At 49.4% G+C, this 12,910-nt stretch overlaps 5 protein-coding genes across 5 annotated transcripts; 3 read left to right on the forward strand and 2 right to left on the reverse strand.

Moving 5' to 3' along the window:
• Positions 1-496: 496 nt before the first annotated feature.
• Positions 497-2,574, forward strand: FMAN_07093 (uncharacterized protein; the record flags this gene model as incomplete). Its single annotated transcript, XM_041830676.1, has 3 exons — positions 497-1,243; positions 1,306-1,933; positions 1,982-2,574. The coding sequence occupies 3 exons, from the start codon at positions 497-499 to the stop codon at positions 2,572-2,574; spliced, it is 1,968 nt and encodes a 655-aa protein (XP_041681315.1).
• Positions 2,575-3,028: 454 nt separating this feature from the next.
• On the forward strand, positions 3,029-3,946 carry FMAN_07094 (uncharacterized protein; the record flags this gene model as incomplete). The annotated part of the gene is made up of 1 exon (XM_041830677.1): positions 3,029-3,946. The coding sequence occupies one exon, from the start codon at positions 3,029-3,031 to the stop codon at positions 3,944-3,946; it is 918 nt and encodes a 305-aa protein (XP_041681316.1).
• A 219-nt stretch (positions 3,947-4,165) lies between these two features.
• Positions 4,166-4,634, reverse strand: FMAN_07095 (uncharacterized protein; the record flags this gene model as incomplete). Its single annotated transcript, XM_041830678.1, has 2 exons — positions 4,166-4,299; positions 4,358-4,634. 2 exons carry the CDS (start codon positions 4,632-4,634, stop codon positions 4,166-4,168), a joined length of 411 nt encoding a protein of 136 aa, XP_041681317.1.
• A 2,309-nt stretch (positions 4,635-6,943) lies between these two features.
• FMAN_07096 (uncharacterized protein) lies at positions 6,944-7,758 on the forward strand (the record flags this gene model as incomplete). The annotated part of the gene is made up of 2 exons (XM_041830679.1): positions 6,944-7,028; positions 7,079-7,758. 2 exons carry the CDS (start codon positions 6,944-6,946, stop codon positions 7,756-7,758), a joined length of 765 nt encoding a protein of 254 aa, XP_041681318.1.
• Positions 7,759-10,799: 3,041 nt separating this feature from the next.
• FMAN_07097 (putative maltase) lies at positions 10,800-12,506 on the reverse strand (the record flags this gene model as incomplete). The annotated part of the gene is made up of 1 exon (XM_041830680.1): positions 10,800-12,506. One exon carries the CDS (start codon positions 12,504-12,506, stop codon positions 10,800-10,802), a length of 1,707 nt encoding a protein of 568 aa, XP_041681319.1.
• Between the last annotated feature and the right edge of the window lie 404 nt (positions 12,507-12,910).

Raw genomic sequence — 12,910 nt, forward strand, 5'->3', positions numbered from 1 at the left:
CACCCGGGATCGACGAAATCCATGACCGAGCCTCATCATCCAAGCAAACCTGCACATCAAAACAGGGTACGAGCATCTCACCAACAAGGTTGCGATGTTCAGATCAAGACGCTAACCAAGGCCCGTTTGTGTCATTTGCGGAACCGTGACGTGGAGGTTGCATCCAGTACTGCACAAGCTGAATAGAGCTTACGACAGCTATCGATATCCACTGAATTTTACGCTTTAGGTGATACATACACTGTGTTTGCTTTTCCGGGGAATAAGTTGCTGTGATTGGGAAATAAATGCTTTGTTGGTTGCAGCTGTCGCTCGATAATCTAAGATCTTATGACGTCACGTAAGGAGGGCAGATGTCATGATACTGATTCCCTGGCATTTTGACGTAGGAGGCGGGGCATCGAATTCCAGCTCAAGAGATATGAAGGCATAACAACTCCAATTCCCCATTAATCACACCTGCGCTTGCGATTACAGTTGAACGATAGTAGACATCATGGCTACAACAGACGGCCCAAACCGTAGCTTCACAGCAAGCAACACAGGAAGCGAACCAGAAATAATAGAACAGCACCAAGAAGAAGCCCCAACCGTCAGCCACGCCCTCGCCGAAGAATCTCAAAACTTTGAAGAAAAAGGCGCAGCGCAGCTTGAGCACGGCGACGTCGAGGTCAAAAATCTCGGATGGAACGAACCTCCCCGCGTCGTGCCCCCGCTGGTGGGAGGCTTGAAGAATGAAGATGTCTGGGCTTTGATACGACGCTTCGATAAGCAGGTCTTTTATGTCAGGAGTATCGAGGAGCCCCCGCTGGGAATGCTAGATATGAACATTGCAGACGAAGAAGAGTTTTCGCCTGAGAAGCTTAGAGCGCAGATCGAGCGACTCTACGTTTCTGTGTTTGCGCAGCTGTTTTCGTTCTGGAAGCATATCGTGCGTCTTCGTTCTTGGAGGGAGTATCAGCGAACATCTGCGTTCCTCTCAGTATACACACTCGCATGGCTTCTCGACATTCTCGGCCCCACGATCATTGCCTTCCTCATGGTACTCATCTGGTCCCACGAGGCCCGCGACATCTGTTTCCCTGGAGCACCGCCCTCGATAATCGACTCCAAAACAGGAGGTGTCAAGAAACCAGCCGCTGGTGTTCTAGCGTCTGATGATTCAGTCACTGGTGCGCCGGAGAAGCACAAGGGTGAAGCAGTCGAGCAGGAGGCTCATAGCTTTGTGACGAGCTTGTCTACGGTATGTTCTGGTGTAAGCTTTGCTTTTTTAAAACCTCAAGATTGAAGACTGAGTGATTGTAGATTGTTGTTAGCACGGCCGCGGGTAAACACCCCCAGACGGATCCCGACGATGATAGCGCTGCGCCTGACCCGACGGAACTCACTGAAGTGGCTACCGAGGCTAGACAGAAATCTGTTGGAGAGAATCCTCATGCTGAACATAACAGAGCCAAGAAGCCGGTTTCGAATGCTGTCTGGGATAAGGCGCGTCCGACGATGCATCTGATTGCTGACTTTGTTGATACCTGGGAACGATTCGGCAACGCTTTGAGTCCGGCAGCACCTTTCCATCGTCATCGGCCCAAGTTCATTCTCATTGGTGTTCTTATACCCATGCTTCTCGGAGCTTGGTTCACGACTCCCTACATGGCCATGAAGGGTATGGGATTTGCTGCTGGATTCGGATTCTTCGGTGATCCCATCATCACACCTACCATGAACTTCATCAACAGGACGTATCCTCGCTGGGAGAAGTATGTCGAATTGCGAAACACTATTCTTCGAGGTGTCCCTACCAATGCGCAGTTGGCTATCACTCTTCTTCGTATTGGTGAGAAGAACAAGGCTCCTTTGCCACCGCCTCCTTCTTCCGACGTGCCTCCCCCGACTGTTCCCCACGAGACTGCTGGAGAGGGCTTGGAGCATCTAGGTGTGTACCATTCACTGATCAAAGTTCAACTCATACTAACACCACCAGAAGGAGTATCACAGAGCGAAATTGCTGAGGCTGTCCAGCCTGATCCAAACATCATCCACGAAGATGAACAGGAAGAGGAGGAAGAAAAGACAAAGCACAAGAAATCTCACCGCATCATGAACTTTATCCGCGGTACGGCAAAGGGTGGCGTTACAACAGCTCTAGCCGCCGACAAAGCCAAAGCCAAGGCAGGCGCTCATCATGCAAAGAATCGTCTCGGTGTAGTGAAGGGTCAAGAGCCGTATCCTCTCACAGGACCAATTCGCTTCCCCGCGCGATACAAGGGCAAAAAGGGCCATGCTTACATTACAGCTACAGCTACGACACCCGCTGTTAGTTGGACGACTGAGCTTGGAGATCTAAAGCCCGCTTGGACTGTGACTATTGGCGACATCGATGAGCTGAAGAAGATGGGCGGTCTCGGGTGGAAGAGCAAGATCATTGTTGGTTGGGCTATGGGGAGTGAGATTGTGGATGGTCTGATGATTAGGACCAAGGACGGACAGGAACATCATCTCACGGCGGTCTCCATGCGGGATCAATTGTTCAACAGGTTGATCTCCATGGGCAATCAGATGTGGGAGGCGTGGTAGATTCGTCTTTTGGGAGTAGTCTTGATTTGGTAGGTGTCTGGAGTTTGGTGATGGAATCATGATACTCTTTGATACCAGGAACACGAAGTACGATGTGGAATCAATGTTTGGAATCAATTGGATTATAAGTCTAGACCTTGCTAGTTGAAGTATTGAGGTGAACAAAAGATCCTGCTTTGTAATCTCGTGAGCCCACTGAGGATCTCAATACTCTAAGTCCTCCAAACAATTGAGTCAAACGTGGGGAAAGTGGGACAGCTTGACAGGGTGACGTCAAGTGAATACAGAGGAGAGCTTACAGATCAAATCACATCTGCAGAGACAACTCGGCCGAGGTCGCTCAAAGGTGGGGGAATAAAAAGGGTGTTAGTGATACAAGAAAACAAGAATGTCCTCCCCCAATTCCCTATTTCTGTACAAGATCGTCCCAATCGCAAGCTAAACTAAACCCATCATGAGCTTCACCCGAGAGCCCTACGACCCCGTCACTGCCGACTCATGGCTCGTCTGCGACACCTGCGGAACTCAATTCCCAACGTCTGATCGCAGCGCCCTCAAGACATGTCACATCTGCGATGACCCGCGCCAATTCGTGCCGCCGTCTGGCCAGTCGTTCTCTACACTAGGGGACTTGAAGAAGAGGCATACAAACGAATGGACAAAGTGTTCTTCTGATGAGAACATCACGTTCATTTCGTCGCAGCCGAAATTGGCGATTGGACAGCGTGCTATTCTTATCAAAACTCCAGAGGGGAATATTCTGTGGGATTGTATCACGTTGCTTGATGATGAGACTGTTGAGAGGATCAAGAGCGAGGGAGGGTTGAAGGCGATTGTTATAAGTCACCCGCATTTCTACAGCACCCATGTTCAATGGGCTCGCGCATTCAATTGCCCGGTCTATCTCTCCGCCGAAGACAAGATCTGGACAACCCTCTCCTCAACACACCAAATCTTCCTCACAGCCCTCGAAATGCCCATCATCTCCAGCGCAAAGGCCATCAAGCTCGGCGGGCACTTCCCAGGCTCCATGGTGCTGCACTACAACTCGCGGCTGTTCATAGCCGACACGCTTATGACGACGGCGTCAGGCGTCGGGAACTGGAGCGTAGACGCCACGGGTGCCTCGCGGTCCCGACCAGCTGGGTTGAACTCGTTCTCGTTCCTGTGGAGCATTCCCAACTTCATTCCTCTGGGCGTCGGGGAGATGGCGAGGATGTGGGGGGTTCTGAAGGGGTATGAGTTTAGGGCTACGCATGGAGGATTCATGGGGATGGATATTGAGAGTGAGGATGTCAAGGAGAGGGTCTTGGAGAGTATGAAGATACAGGCTGGGTTTATTGGGGATAAGGAGTTTGAGGAGAAGCTGTGATGTGTGATGTATCCTTGCTTTTCTTTTGTTGGATATCACGCATGAGATGAGAGATGAGAGATGATAATGATGTTGTTAAATTAAAAAATATGTAAATAAATCAGGGCCATTCTGATATCTGGGTATCGACCAAATTTTTAACATGCATCCAACTCCTGTTCATGCATCTCAGTCTTTCTATCCACCAACGCCATAAATCTCAGTATAAACATGCAAAGCTCAGTCCTTCTTCCAGAACTTCCACTTTTGCTTTGTCGGCGACGATGGACATAGATAACGGTTAAGCAGCTCACGACCCTCATCAGGAAGATCGATAACAGATTCATTGAGCGTGTCGATGATAAAGCGATTCGCTATAAACAATTGGTTAGCACTAATTCAACACGCCATCCAGAGAAAGAGGGAACTTACGCATCAAGTCAACGCCGCATTCGCCAGCATCGATAGCCATATCAATCCTCGTGGAATTATAGCATCCATATCGAAGTTGCAGCTCAAGCATACATCTCCATAGCTCTCTTGTCTCATCAAGGCTCATGCCTTCGCAGCTGCGTTCAGAGCATGTGCTTGCTTGGCGGGATCGATGGTTATCGTGGTGGGATTGTTTTGGTAGAGGGATTGCCTCGTCGCTGGGGGGACTCCACATGCCGGGCAGGGAGAGAGGACCAGGATGATTCTCGCGATACATTTTGGGTGATGATGAAATGTTGGTGATGGTAACAAAAGGTGGTATAGTTGATGAAATGTTGAGAAGAAGTCGAGGTCTTATATAAACAGCCTCAATTATTTCTCCTTTCTTTTTTTCTCTCGCCCTTTTCTTGATTTCAGGCTCGTGAGTTGTCTCTGCTGTAGTGGGGTTTTACTTTCTGGCCCAATATGACAGGCAGAACCCTGCTTATTTATATCAAAGCGCAAAAACAAAACATAAACACCAAAAACCAGGGCGAACCCGATTAAGTTATACTAATGAACCTGTCCCACGGTGAGTACCGCAGACAAAGCAAGCAAACAGGAGGGTGGGAAGCTTTGCGCAGTCAGCGGGAGAGCGCCACTTTGAGGGTCTGAGACAGTTTCTTATGAGCCAAGAAAGGCGTCAGTGAGTCACATGTGGGAATAAACCATGCTTAATTCCGTGTCATCAGCGAGTTTTTTACTCCGTACGGTTATGATTGTTATGAGGAGGGTGGGTGTCATCATCGGAACATAGCCTGACGGAATAGGTAGAGTAGACATCACAAGTGATCGACTTTGCATACGAAAAGACACGGGAGAGAGAGAAAATCCTCTCGGCAGTTTGGGTACGTACTGGGCCTGTCACTCGACGCCAAGTTAGTATGTGATCTGCGGGACCACGGACGGATTGAGGCTTGCAAGCCTGATCTGATGCCCAAGACCAAGAATCAAGATAGGGGGGTCACAAGGACAGGCTTGTGATAACGACAGACACCAAAAGACAAGGCGGTTTCGATAAGCTTTTGCCTAGGAGCAGTGGCATGGCATGATAGAACCATGACGACGGGATGGAAGATAGCAGAAGCATACCTACCTGCTGCGGTCGACGGATAAGTGAGTAGCCGTAATTTGAGGTCTGTTACTGTACCCGTGAAAGCCGCTATAGCCGGGTACAGTAAACATCATTGACTCTTCTCACCCGAGTCACAGTCACACTTCACAGTTGCATTCTGAGCCAAGACTGGTTTAAGGCTGAAGGGAGGAGACATCCGGTTGCCCCGCCCCATAAAATAGGTCCAAATGGCACGGGAGGACCCTGGGTTCCACTGGCGGAGGAACCCTTTTTGGCGATTGCATTCTCTAGCAATTGGCAGTACCACCGGTATTCACGGATGAGTTAGACGTTGAGTATATTCGTTGAAGCGGTCAAGACTGTGGCTCTGCAGAAGCAGTCGAGGCAGTGTTTTCTCAACGGTGCAATCCTAATGCAAGGGATATACTTACATTCACCGCCAAGACAACAGATTTACAATTACGTGGCGTGCAGTACAAACTCAACCACAATCATGAACAAAAACTGCGCCTTGTAACAAACACGTACCTCGTTTTCGATATAGCAAACAGCATACCGTGCATGGACACCTCCGAGTAGCTGGTATTTTATTAATACTCTTGTGGCGTTAGATCTTGGCTGTGGCGCACTTTCCCCGGATGCCACCTTGAATCTTATTGTTCCAGATCGTGAAGTTAAGCTTGGACGTGGTGAAGAAGGTTCTTAGCGATGGAGAGCTATTGTTACCTCGCGCGAGGAAGCTGAATGTTTTGGGGGAAGTTGGTTTGTGGAGAGAAGGTTTGGCCAGTGTAAATGAATGAATGGAAATCTCCACATGGTATTGGCAGATGGCATGTTTGCATCAGACTCTTGAATACTGATCATATCACGAATAATTGAGAGATTGGCTTATTGCTGAAGGTGAGAGAGTCTACTTGGTGCATGCACTTTTGTTCAATTGGCTTTGTATGGCTTGTAAGTTAGCTGCTGCTAGAGAATGCTTTCCAATTGTTGACTCTCATCCATATTCCAAGCACCATCTGAGCAGGTAGATACTCTCCACCTGAGAATCCTCAACGCTTCACATTAAACAGATCGATCTTCAAACATGAAGCATAAATATCTTGAATGATAACCGAGTCGATCGCAATAATCTCCGTCAATAGTCACAAACTAGCGCTTGCTAGTTCGCCATTCAGCCTCAGCTGCAATCTCCCCTGTCAAGGGGAGGCAAGAAAACATAGGCCATCTTATTTCAATGATAAAAAGACTTGAGCAAGCTTAGTACATTTTGATGATGCTGTAGACTCACTTATTTTGACACCTGGATCCAGTATCAGGCATTTTCTTGCTCTCTACTTAGGCCTCTCAACATCTAGAACCCAATAGTTCAATCTCCTATTCCTGGGTAAAAAAGTCTTCAGGATTGACGATGGGGTAATTTCTCTCTTTCATCTGCCTTGGCAGTCGTCGCTCTTTATTTTATCGTCAAGATGCGTTTCGTGCTTCTATGGTCGCTGCTTGCGGCGCATGCTGCGGTCGCCAGCGTATGTAAACCTCGCCAGTCAAGTGGTTCAAGTATGTACTTGTGCGATGTCTAATGGAATTGAGGAACTAATTACTAACAGGCACGGCTACGACCGCTGAGATTGAGACTACGACGACAGCTACTGTCGAGTTATCCACCAGCATCGCGACGTCGACAGTAGAAGATGTAACGACTACCGAGGTCGCAACGACTGTCGAGATCAGCACCGAGACAGCTGCTTCAACACTCACAGTCGCCGAAACCACGACCAGCGATGTCGCTGGACCTCTCGAGACGTTCGTTCTCACCGCCGAAGTCGAAAACACCGTCAGCGATGAACTCTCGGGCGCCGACCGCGATGGCTCTGCAGTGGTATTGCCAACACCACGCTTCGTCGCCAGCGGTCCATTGATCCTCTCCATCGACCCCACAACGCGTTACCTCCAAACAAGCGGTGGATTTTACTTCTGCGTTGCATACGGAGATGGTACTACACCCAATGGTGTTAAGCTCTGCAGCGCCGAGTCACTTGAAAACCCTGCATTTGGTGCTCTAACGTGTGAGCAGACGGAGGATCGGAAGATTGCATGTGAAGCTCAAGCTGGGCAGTGCATTAGTGATGGTGAGAATGACATATGTTCTGAGCTACCGGGGACGTATGGTCAGTTCTATCACTATAGGGGAGCCTTTAATGGGGTTTATCTGGGTATCGGGCCTGCTGTCAATACCGATGAGAGCCAGCATCCTGTTGAACTCAAGGCCAGACGAAGCAGCACATGATTATGGAAGTAGATACCCAAGCAGAATACCTCTAAAAGACACGATGAATAACTGTCATGATCTGTGGCTCAGAGCTGAAGACCCTGTGTCGTCACACCTCAGAGCTTCCCAGCCACGGCGTCCGCGGCTCGACGATCCAACGTTCCAGACCCGTCATGTCACCTCAGCCCTAAACCTTCGTAGCTTGGACATAAGGTTGTTTATTCCGGGTTGTTGGGCCTCACGCTTTATGCAGTCAGCTCACTAATGCCGGCACCACCGGATGTTTGCAGCTTGATTTAGTGAGAGTCAATGGATGTTAACGTTGCTGCCTGCTAGCACTTTAAACTGCAACGCTTGGAAGCGTCCGATTTTGACGTCAATTGAATGGAGCTGGTTTGTTTGCTAAATTCTGACGGTGAGGGGTTGTTGTTAACGGCCGCTGAGATGCGTGGGGATGAGCTTCAGGAAGATGAACTCTCGCCGATGACTCACAATTTCACGTTTATGATAGCTGAAAGGTGACCGGAGAATGATCTAACTCCACTCATGCCGGATTTGCTAACGAGCGATGCGGGAGATGCGATAAAGAGCAACCGACGAAGTTTGAGACCTTGGAGACACTGGCTGAGAACGACTGACAGACTGACAGACGACGTCAGTTTGCTTCTCGACGGCGATAAGAAGAAACTCCGAGTCCACAGGGATGAAGAAGTTTTCTGATCACGAGAGGCATGGACTCAATATCAATATCGGGCATGTTTCGAGACCACTTCCTCGTCATGATGCGAACGAACAATAAAGCAATGCTGGCCTCGCAAGGGCGCACATGTAGAGGAAAGCTCGCTGGGGAATGACCCAACGAGGTACTAGTCTGATAGCGCAGAGAAATGCAAAGCAGCTTCACAAAGGGTAACAGGGAGAACATCCTCTTTCACGAACGTGGTCGGTGACCAGACTATGCCAGCTCTTGTCATCAGCTTCTAGTATTCCGACTCCTCAAAAACTGGCATGGTACCAAACAAATTGCCCCTGACCGACCCTCAACTCCCTCGATCCAAATCAGTACGGGAAATCATCTACATGTCTCTTCCCAGTACTGAGCAACCTCAAACTCGGCAGCATCTAGCGCTTGAAGCCATGAAAGAAGCCTAGGACCTCGAACCAATTCTAGCTGGCCATTGAGTCAGAGCGGCTTACCCAGCTTTGGAAGGCCGTTGTCGTGTTGGTTCGATTGGTTTGAGAGCTGAGACCCGAGCTGCTCTTCCCTTGCTCTTGGAGATGGTAGGATAAACCCCCAGAGAAGATGCTCGCCGAGCTGATCGATCAGTACAGTCTGCAGAGCCGCCCATTCAGTCAGTGCCATGGACGGCTACATTTGCTGCTGGGAAGGAGAGGCGACGGTAGCTCCAACAAAGGTACATCGCCTAGATCTGAGTCGGCACAGATATTTTTACGGTGAAGAAACGGAGTAGCAATTATACTCGGCGATTCTCGGGACACTGAGCCCGGCCTGTACGTCAGCGAGATTGAATGCGTTCCTGGAGAGGTACTTGTAGACACTTGGCGGACTTTACAGACTGCTCATCGCGTTCCTGCAATGAAAGGCCATGAGTGGGTGATAACAGATGGCGATGCTTTCCAGGCATAGCAGCCGTGCGAAACGAATGGACCCTTCTGAAGGATGAGCAGTTGGAGAAGGCATCAAGTTAAACCCGGTGGACCTGCACTTGAGACAAGAGTGACGGTACCTCGCTCAAGATGGGAGCGTCAAAGCCTCGTTTTGTTGCAGAGTGCTTCTCCCAGCCGTTCTGCCTCACATAGCTCACACTCAATAGCTTCACGTTGAACGAATTTGGTGTTCCGCGACATGGAAGAATCGCATAAGGGACTACTCATACATAGTCTACCATAGTGTCTTTAACTATATGCCTCGCTGCATGTTGTAGAAATGCGCAGGTCTATTTGGGCACATTGTAGCTCTCGCGTCAACCATTTTGTGTATACAACCGTCACTTCATCTCAATCATACACATGTCTATAGTTCATCCGATAGATTTTACCAGAAACGTTGTCTAGCCGTTGATCTCCAGCGCATGGTCGGGCTTGGTATGGTATCCTGCGTTGGGTTATCAGGACTGCCACTGCTATCTACTTCCTTGAAACTCGAATAAGATAAGGTGTATCTGTCAGTTCTAGAACTGACCGTGGAACAAGTATCGTCGGGTTCCGATAACAGATCTCGTCTCTACGTGCGTGTCGTGAGTACCTCTGAAGGACTAGCAAAGAGAACAAGAGTGCTTAAGGTACCGATGAGAACACGATACACGATACTAACATCTAGATGCGTCTTCCAATCCTTGTTAGTCTTTTTAAGTGTGGGACTCCCAATGGAACACCGAGTAGACGGTATCCCGTCCTTTCGTCTTCATCCAACGTGTATAACAGATGGGCCTCACTCTCAACAAGGAGCTCGGAGGCAAAGGGCGCCTGGCACATATCCGATAATTTATTTCACAAATAAGGAGTCTTCCTTAAAATTGAGCGATGCCTGGTTCTATGTATATACCGCGGCAGGCAGTTTATAAACCCTGGCTGCGATGTATTTGTCGGTGCGTCCCAACTTCAACGCACCAATCCATGACCGACAGAAGCATGCCTTTTAGTCGGACCAGAACAGTGAATAAAGGCACAGGAATTCTATGGGCGTTGTGTTTGTCTATTATGAACGTCCTCTATTGTGCCGCGCCAGTTCACTTGTACTCCTGAAGTACACGCTGCAAGCCATTGTAGTTCACCATACTGCATTTCAGGGTGTTGGATTACGTAGTCTCGGGAGTACGGCCATGATATACAGTCCAGCATATTGATATGAGGGACAAAGACTTGGAGCTCAGTGGGTTGGATCCAGTCAGGGAGGTCCTAGAGCTAATAGTTTTATATAGTATATTCATAGCCTCTTACTAAAGCTAGATAATTTAATTTATTATATATCTTATAGAAAAAAGGAAATCAAAACGTGAATCACAGGCATTCTTAGGTTGGATTTACTCCAAGCGTACTTATGGCTTTGTACACTCGTCCCCGATATATAGTCTACCCTCAAAAGGACCCAGAGTACTATCTCGAGTGCTCGAGTTTGTGGCTAGAACCAGTGGCATTTGGGCAAGCTGCACGCTAGGCCTGAATTCCTGCTCCCGGTCGGACATATTCAGCATTACAAGAGCAGCAGCCCCTTTGTGTATCTTCTTGAAGCAGAAGATAGCTTCGTTGCCACCATCAATCGGATGGAAAGACCCGTGTCCCAGGACGTCAATATATGCCTTGCGACAAGCCAGCGCCTTCTTCCAGAAAGACAAGACGCTTTCTTCATCTTTAGTCTGGTCTTCAACGTTGATATCGACATAGTTCTCGTTTATTCGCATCCACGGGCCTCCCTTACAGTCCGTGAATCCAGCTTGCCTCTGGCTGCTCCACTGCATGGGGGTGCGGCTGTTGTCACGCGCAGCGGCCTGTATGTTGGCCATTACCTTGCGCCGAACCTCGGGGTCGTCACTAGATTGTGTCTCCGACTGCCAATATTGCTGGGTTGAGAAGTCCTTGTACTCTTCAATGGCCCAGGACTTGGGAATGTTGGTCATGCCGATTTCTTGGCCCTGGTATAGGAACAGGGTCCCCGAGCAGGCGATTTGAAGCAGGGCGAGTGTTTTGGCTGCAGCGGCGCGGAATTCTGGCTTGTCGGATGCGAACCGCGAGATGGATCGGGGGACATCATGGTTCTCAAGGAACATAGTTGCCCACCCGTCGGTGCCTTCGGTGTACTGTTGCCATTTGATGACGGACTGCTTGAAGTCCGCTAATGAATGTGGCTTGATATCAAAGGAGCTGAGCGCAAAGCCTAAGCAGACTGTCTCGAACTGAAATCCCATGTTGACGCGGTTCGCCGAGGCGCTCACATATCGCAGCGCTGTCGCGGTGTCCCCGAGCCCGCCGAATTCACCCACAGTCATCAGATCACCATAACCAGCAATCAGTTCATGGATCTCGCCCAGAACCTGAAAAGCGTCTGGCTGGTGGTTGAAGGGAGCGCACGGATCTGAGTCAGGGGCATCTGCAAACGACTGGTCCTTGCCAAAGAGGCCCATGGTGTCGATTCGAAAGCCATCGACGCCTTTATCAAGCCAGAATTTGACGGAACTCTGGTAGACATGCTTTCGCATGGCAACATTGGCCCAATTGATGTCGGGTTGTCCCACGGCGAAGAGGTGGAGATAATACTCTTTAGTGTAAGGATCCCATTCCCATGCACTGCCGCCGAAGCAAGACTTCCAATTGTTGGGTGGCTTACGCTGGCCGTTCTCATATCTTGCTGGACGCCAGATGTACCAATCGCGCTTGGGGCTGTCCTTGGAGGACCGAGACTCCTTGAACCAGTCATGTTGGTCGGAGGTGTGGTTGATCACAAGGTCCATCAAGACTCTCAATCCACGTTCGTGACAGCATTTGAGCAAGTTGGTCATCTCCTCCATCGTGCCGTACGGCGGGKGGATTCGCTCATAGCTGGAGACATCGTAACCCTGGTCGACCTGAGGGCTTTCGTATACTGGCGAGATCCAAATCACATCAGCTCCGAGACTTTGGATATGATCCAGTGACTCGATTATGCCTTGCAGGTCTCCTAGACCATCCCCGTTCCCGTCCTTGAAGCTGGATGGCCAAATCTGATACACAACGGCATCTTTCCACCATACGCGCTTTGAAATAGCCATGGTCAGGCAAAGAACCTCGCCAGCTGGATGTAGATGATGTGATGGAGGTAGAAGAAGAAAAGGGCAATAGAAGGCACAGTAAGAAAGAAAAAGAAGAGAAAGCACTGCTTTTACAAGAAAGACTTCAACATTTTTAAGGGAAATTGTCTTTCCATTTTGCCAGCGCAATTGGAACCATCCGCCCTGCCGTCATGCCGAAGCTTTCGCCGATGCAACTCGCCGCCTATCCGCCGAATTCCAAAGCGTTTTCGCCGCTTGCCTTCCACAGATCCTCGTGCGCTACGCAACGCCATAACTCACAAACTCACAGTCCGGTCCAACCAGTAATGGGGATCGCGGATTTCTGGGGTAGGCTGTTATCGAATCTATCGTGCAATCATCTTGGTCCCCAACGCTTGCGGCCG

Source organism: Fusarium mangiferae (assembly GCF_900044065.1).
Source record: "Fusarium mangiferae strain MRC7560 genome assembly, contig: FMAN_scaffold005, whole genome shotgun sequence".
NCBI classification, from domain to species: domain Eukaryota; kingdom Fungi; phylum Ascomycota; class Sordariomycetes; order Hypocreales; family Nectriaceae; genus Fusarium; species Fusarium mangiferae.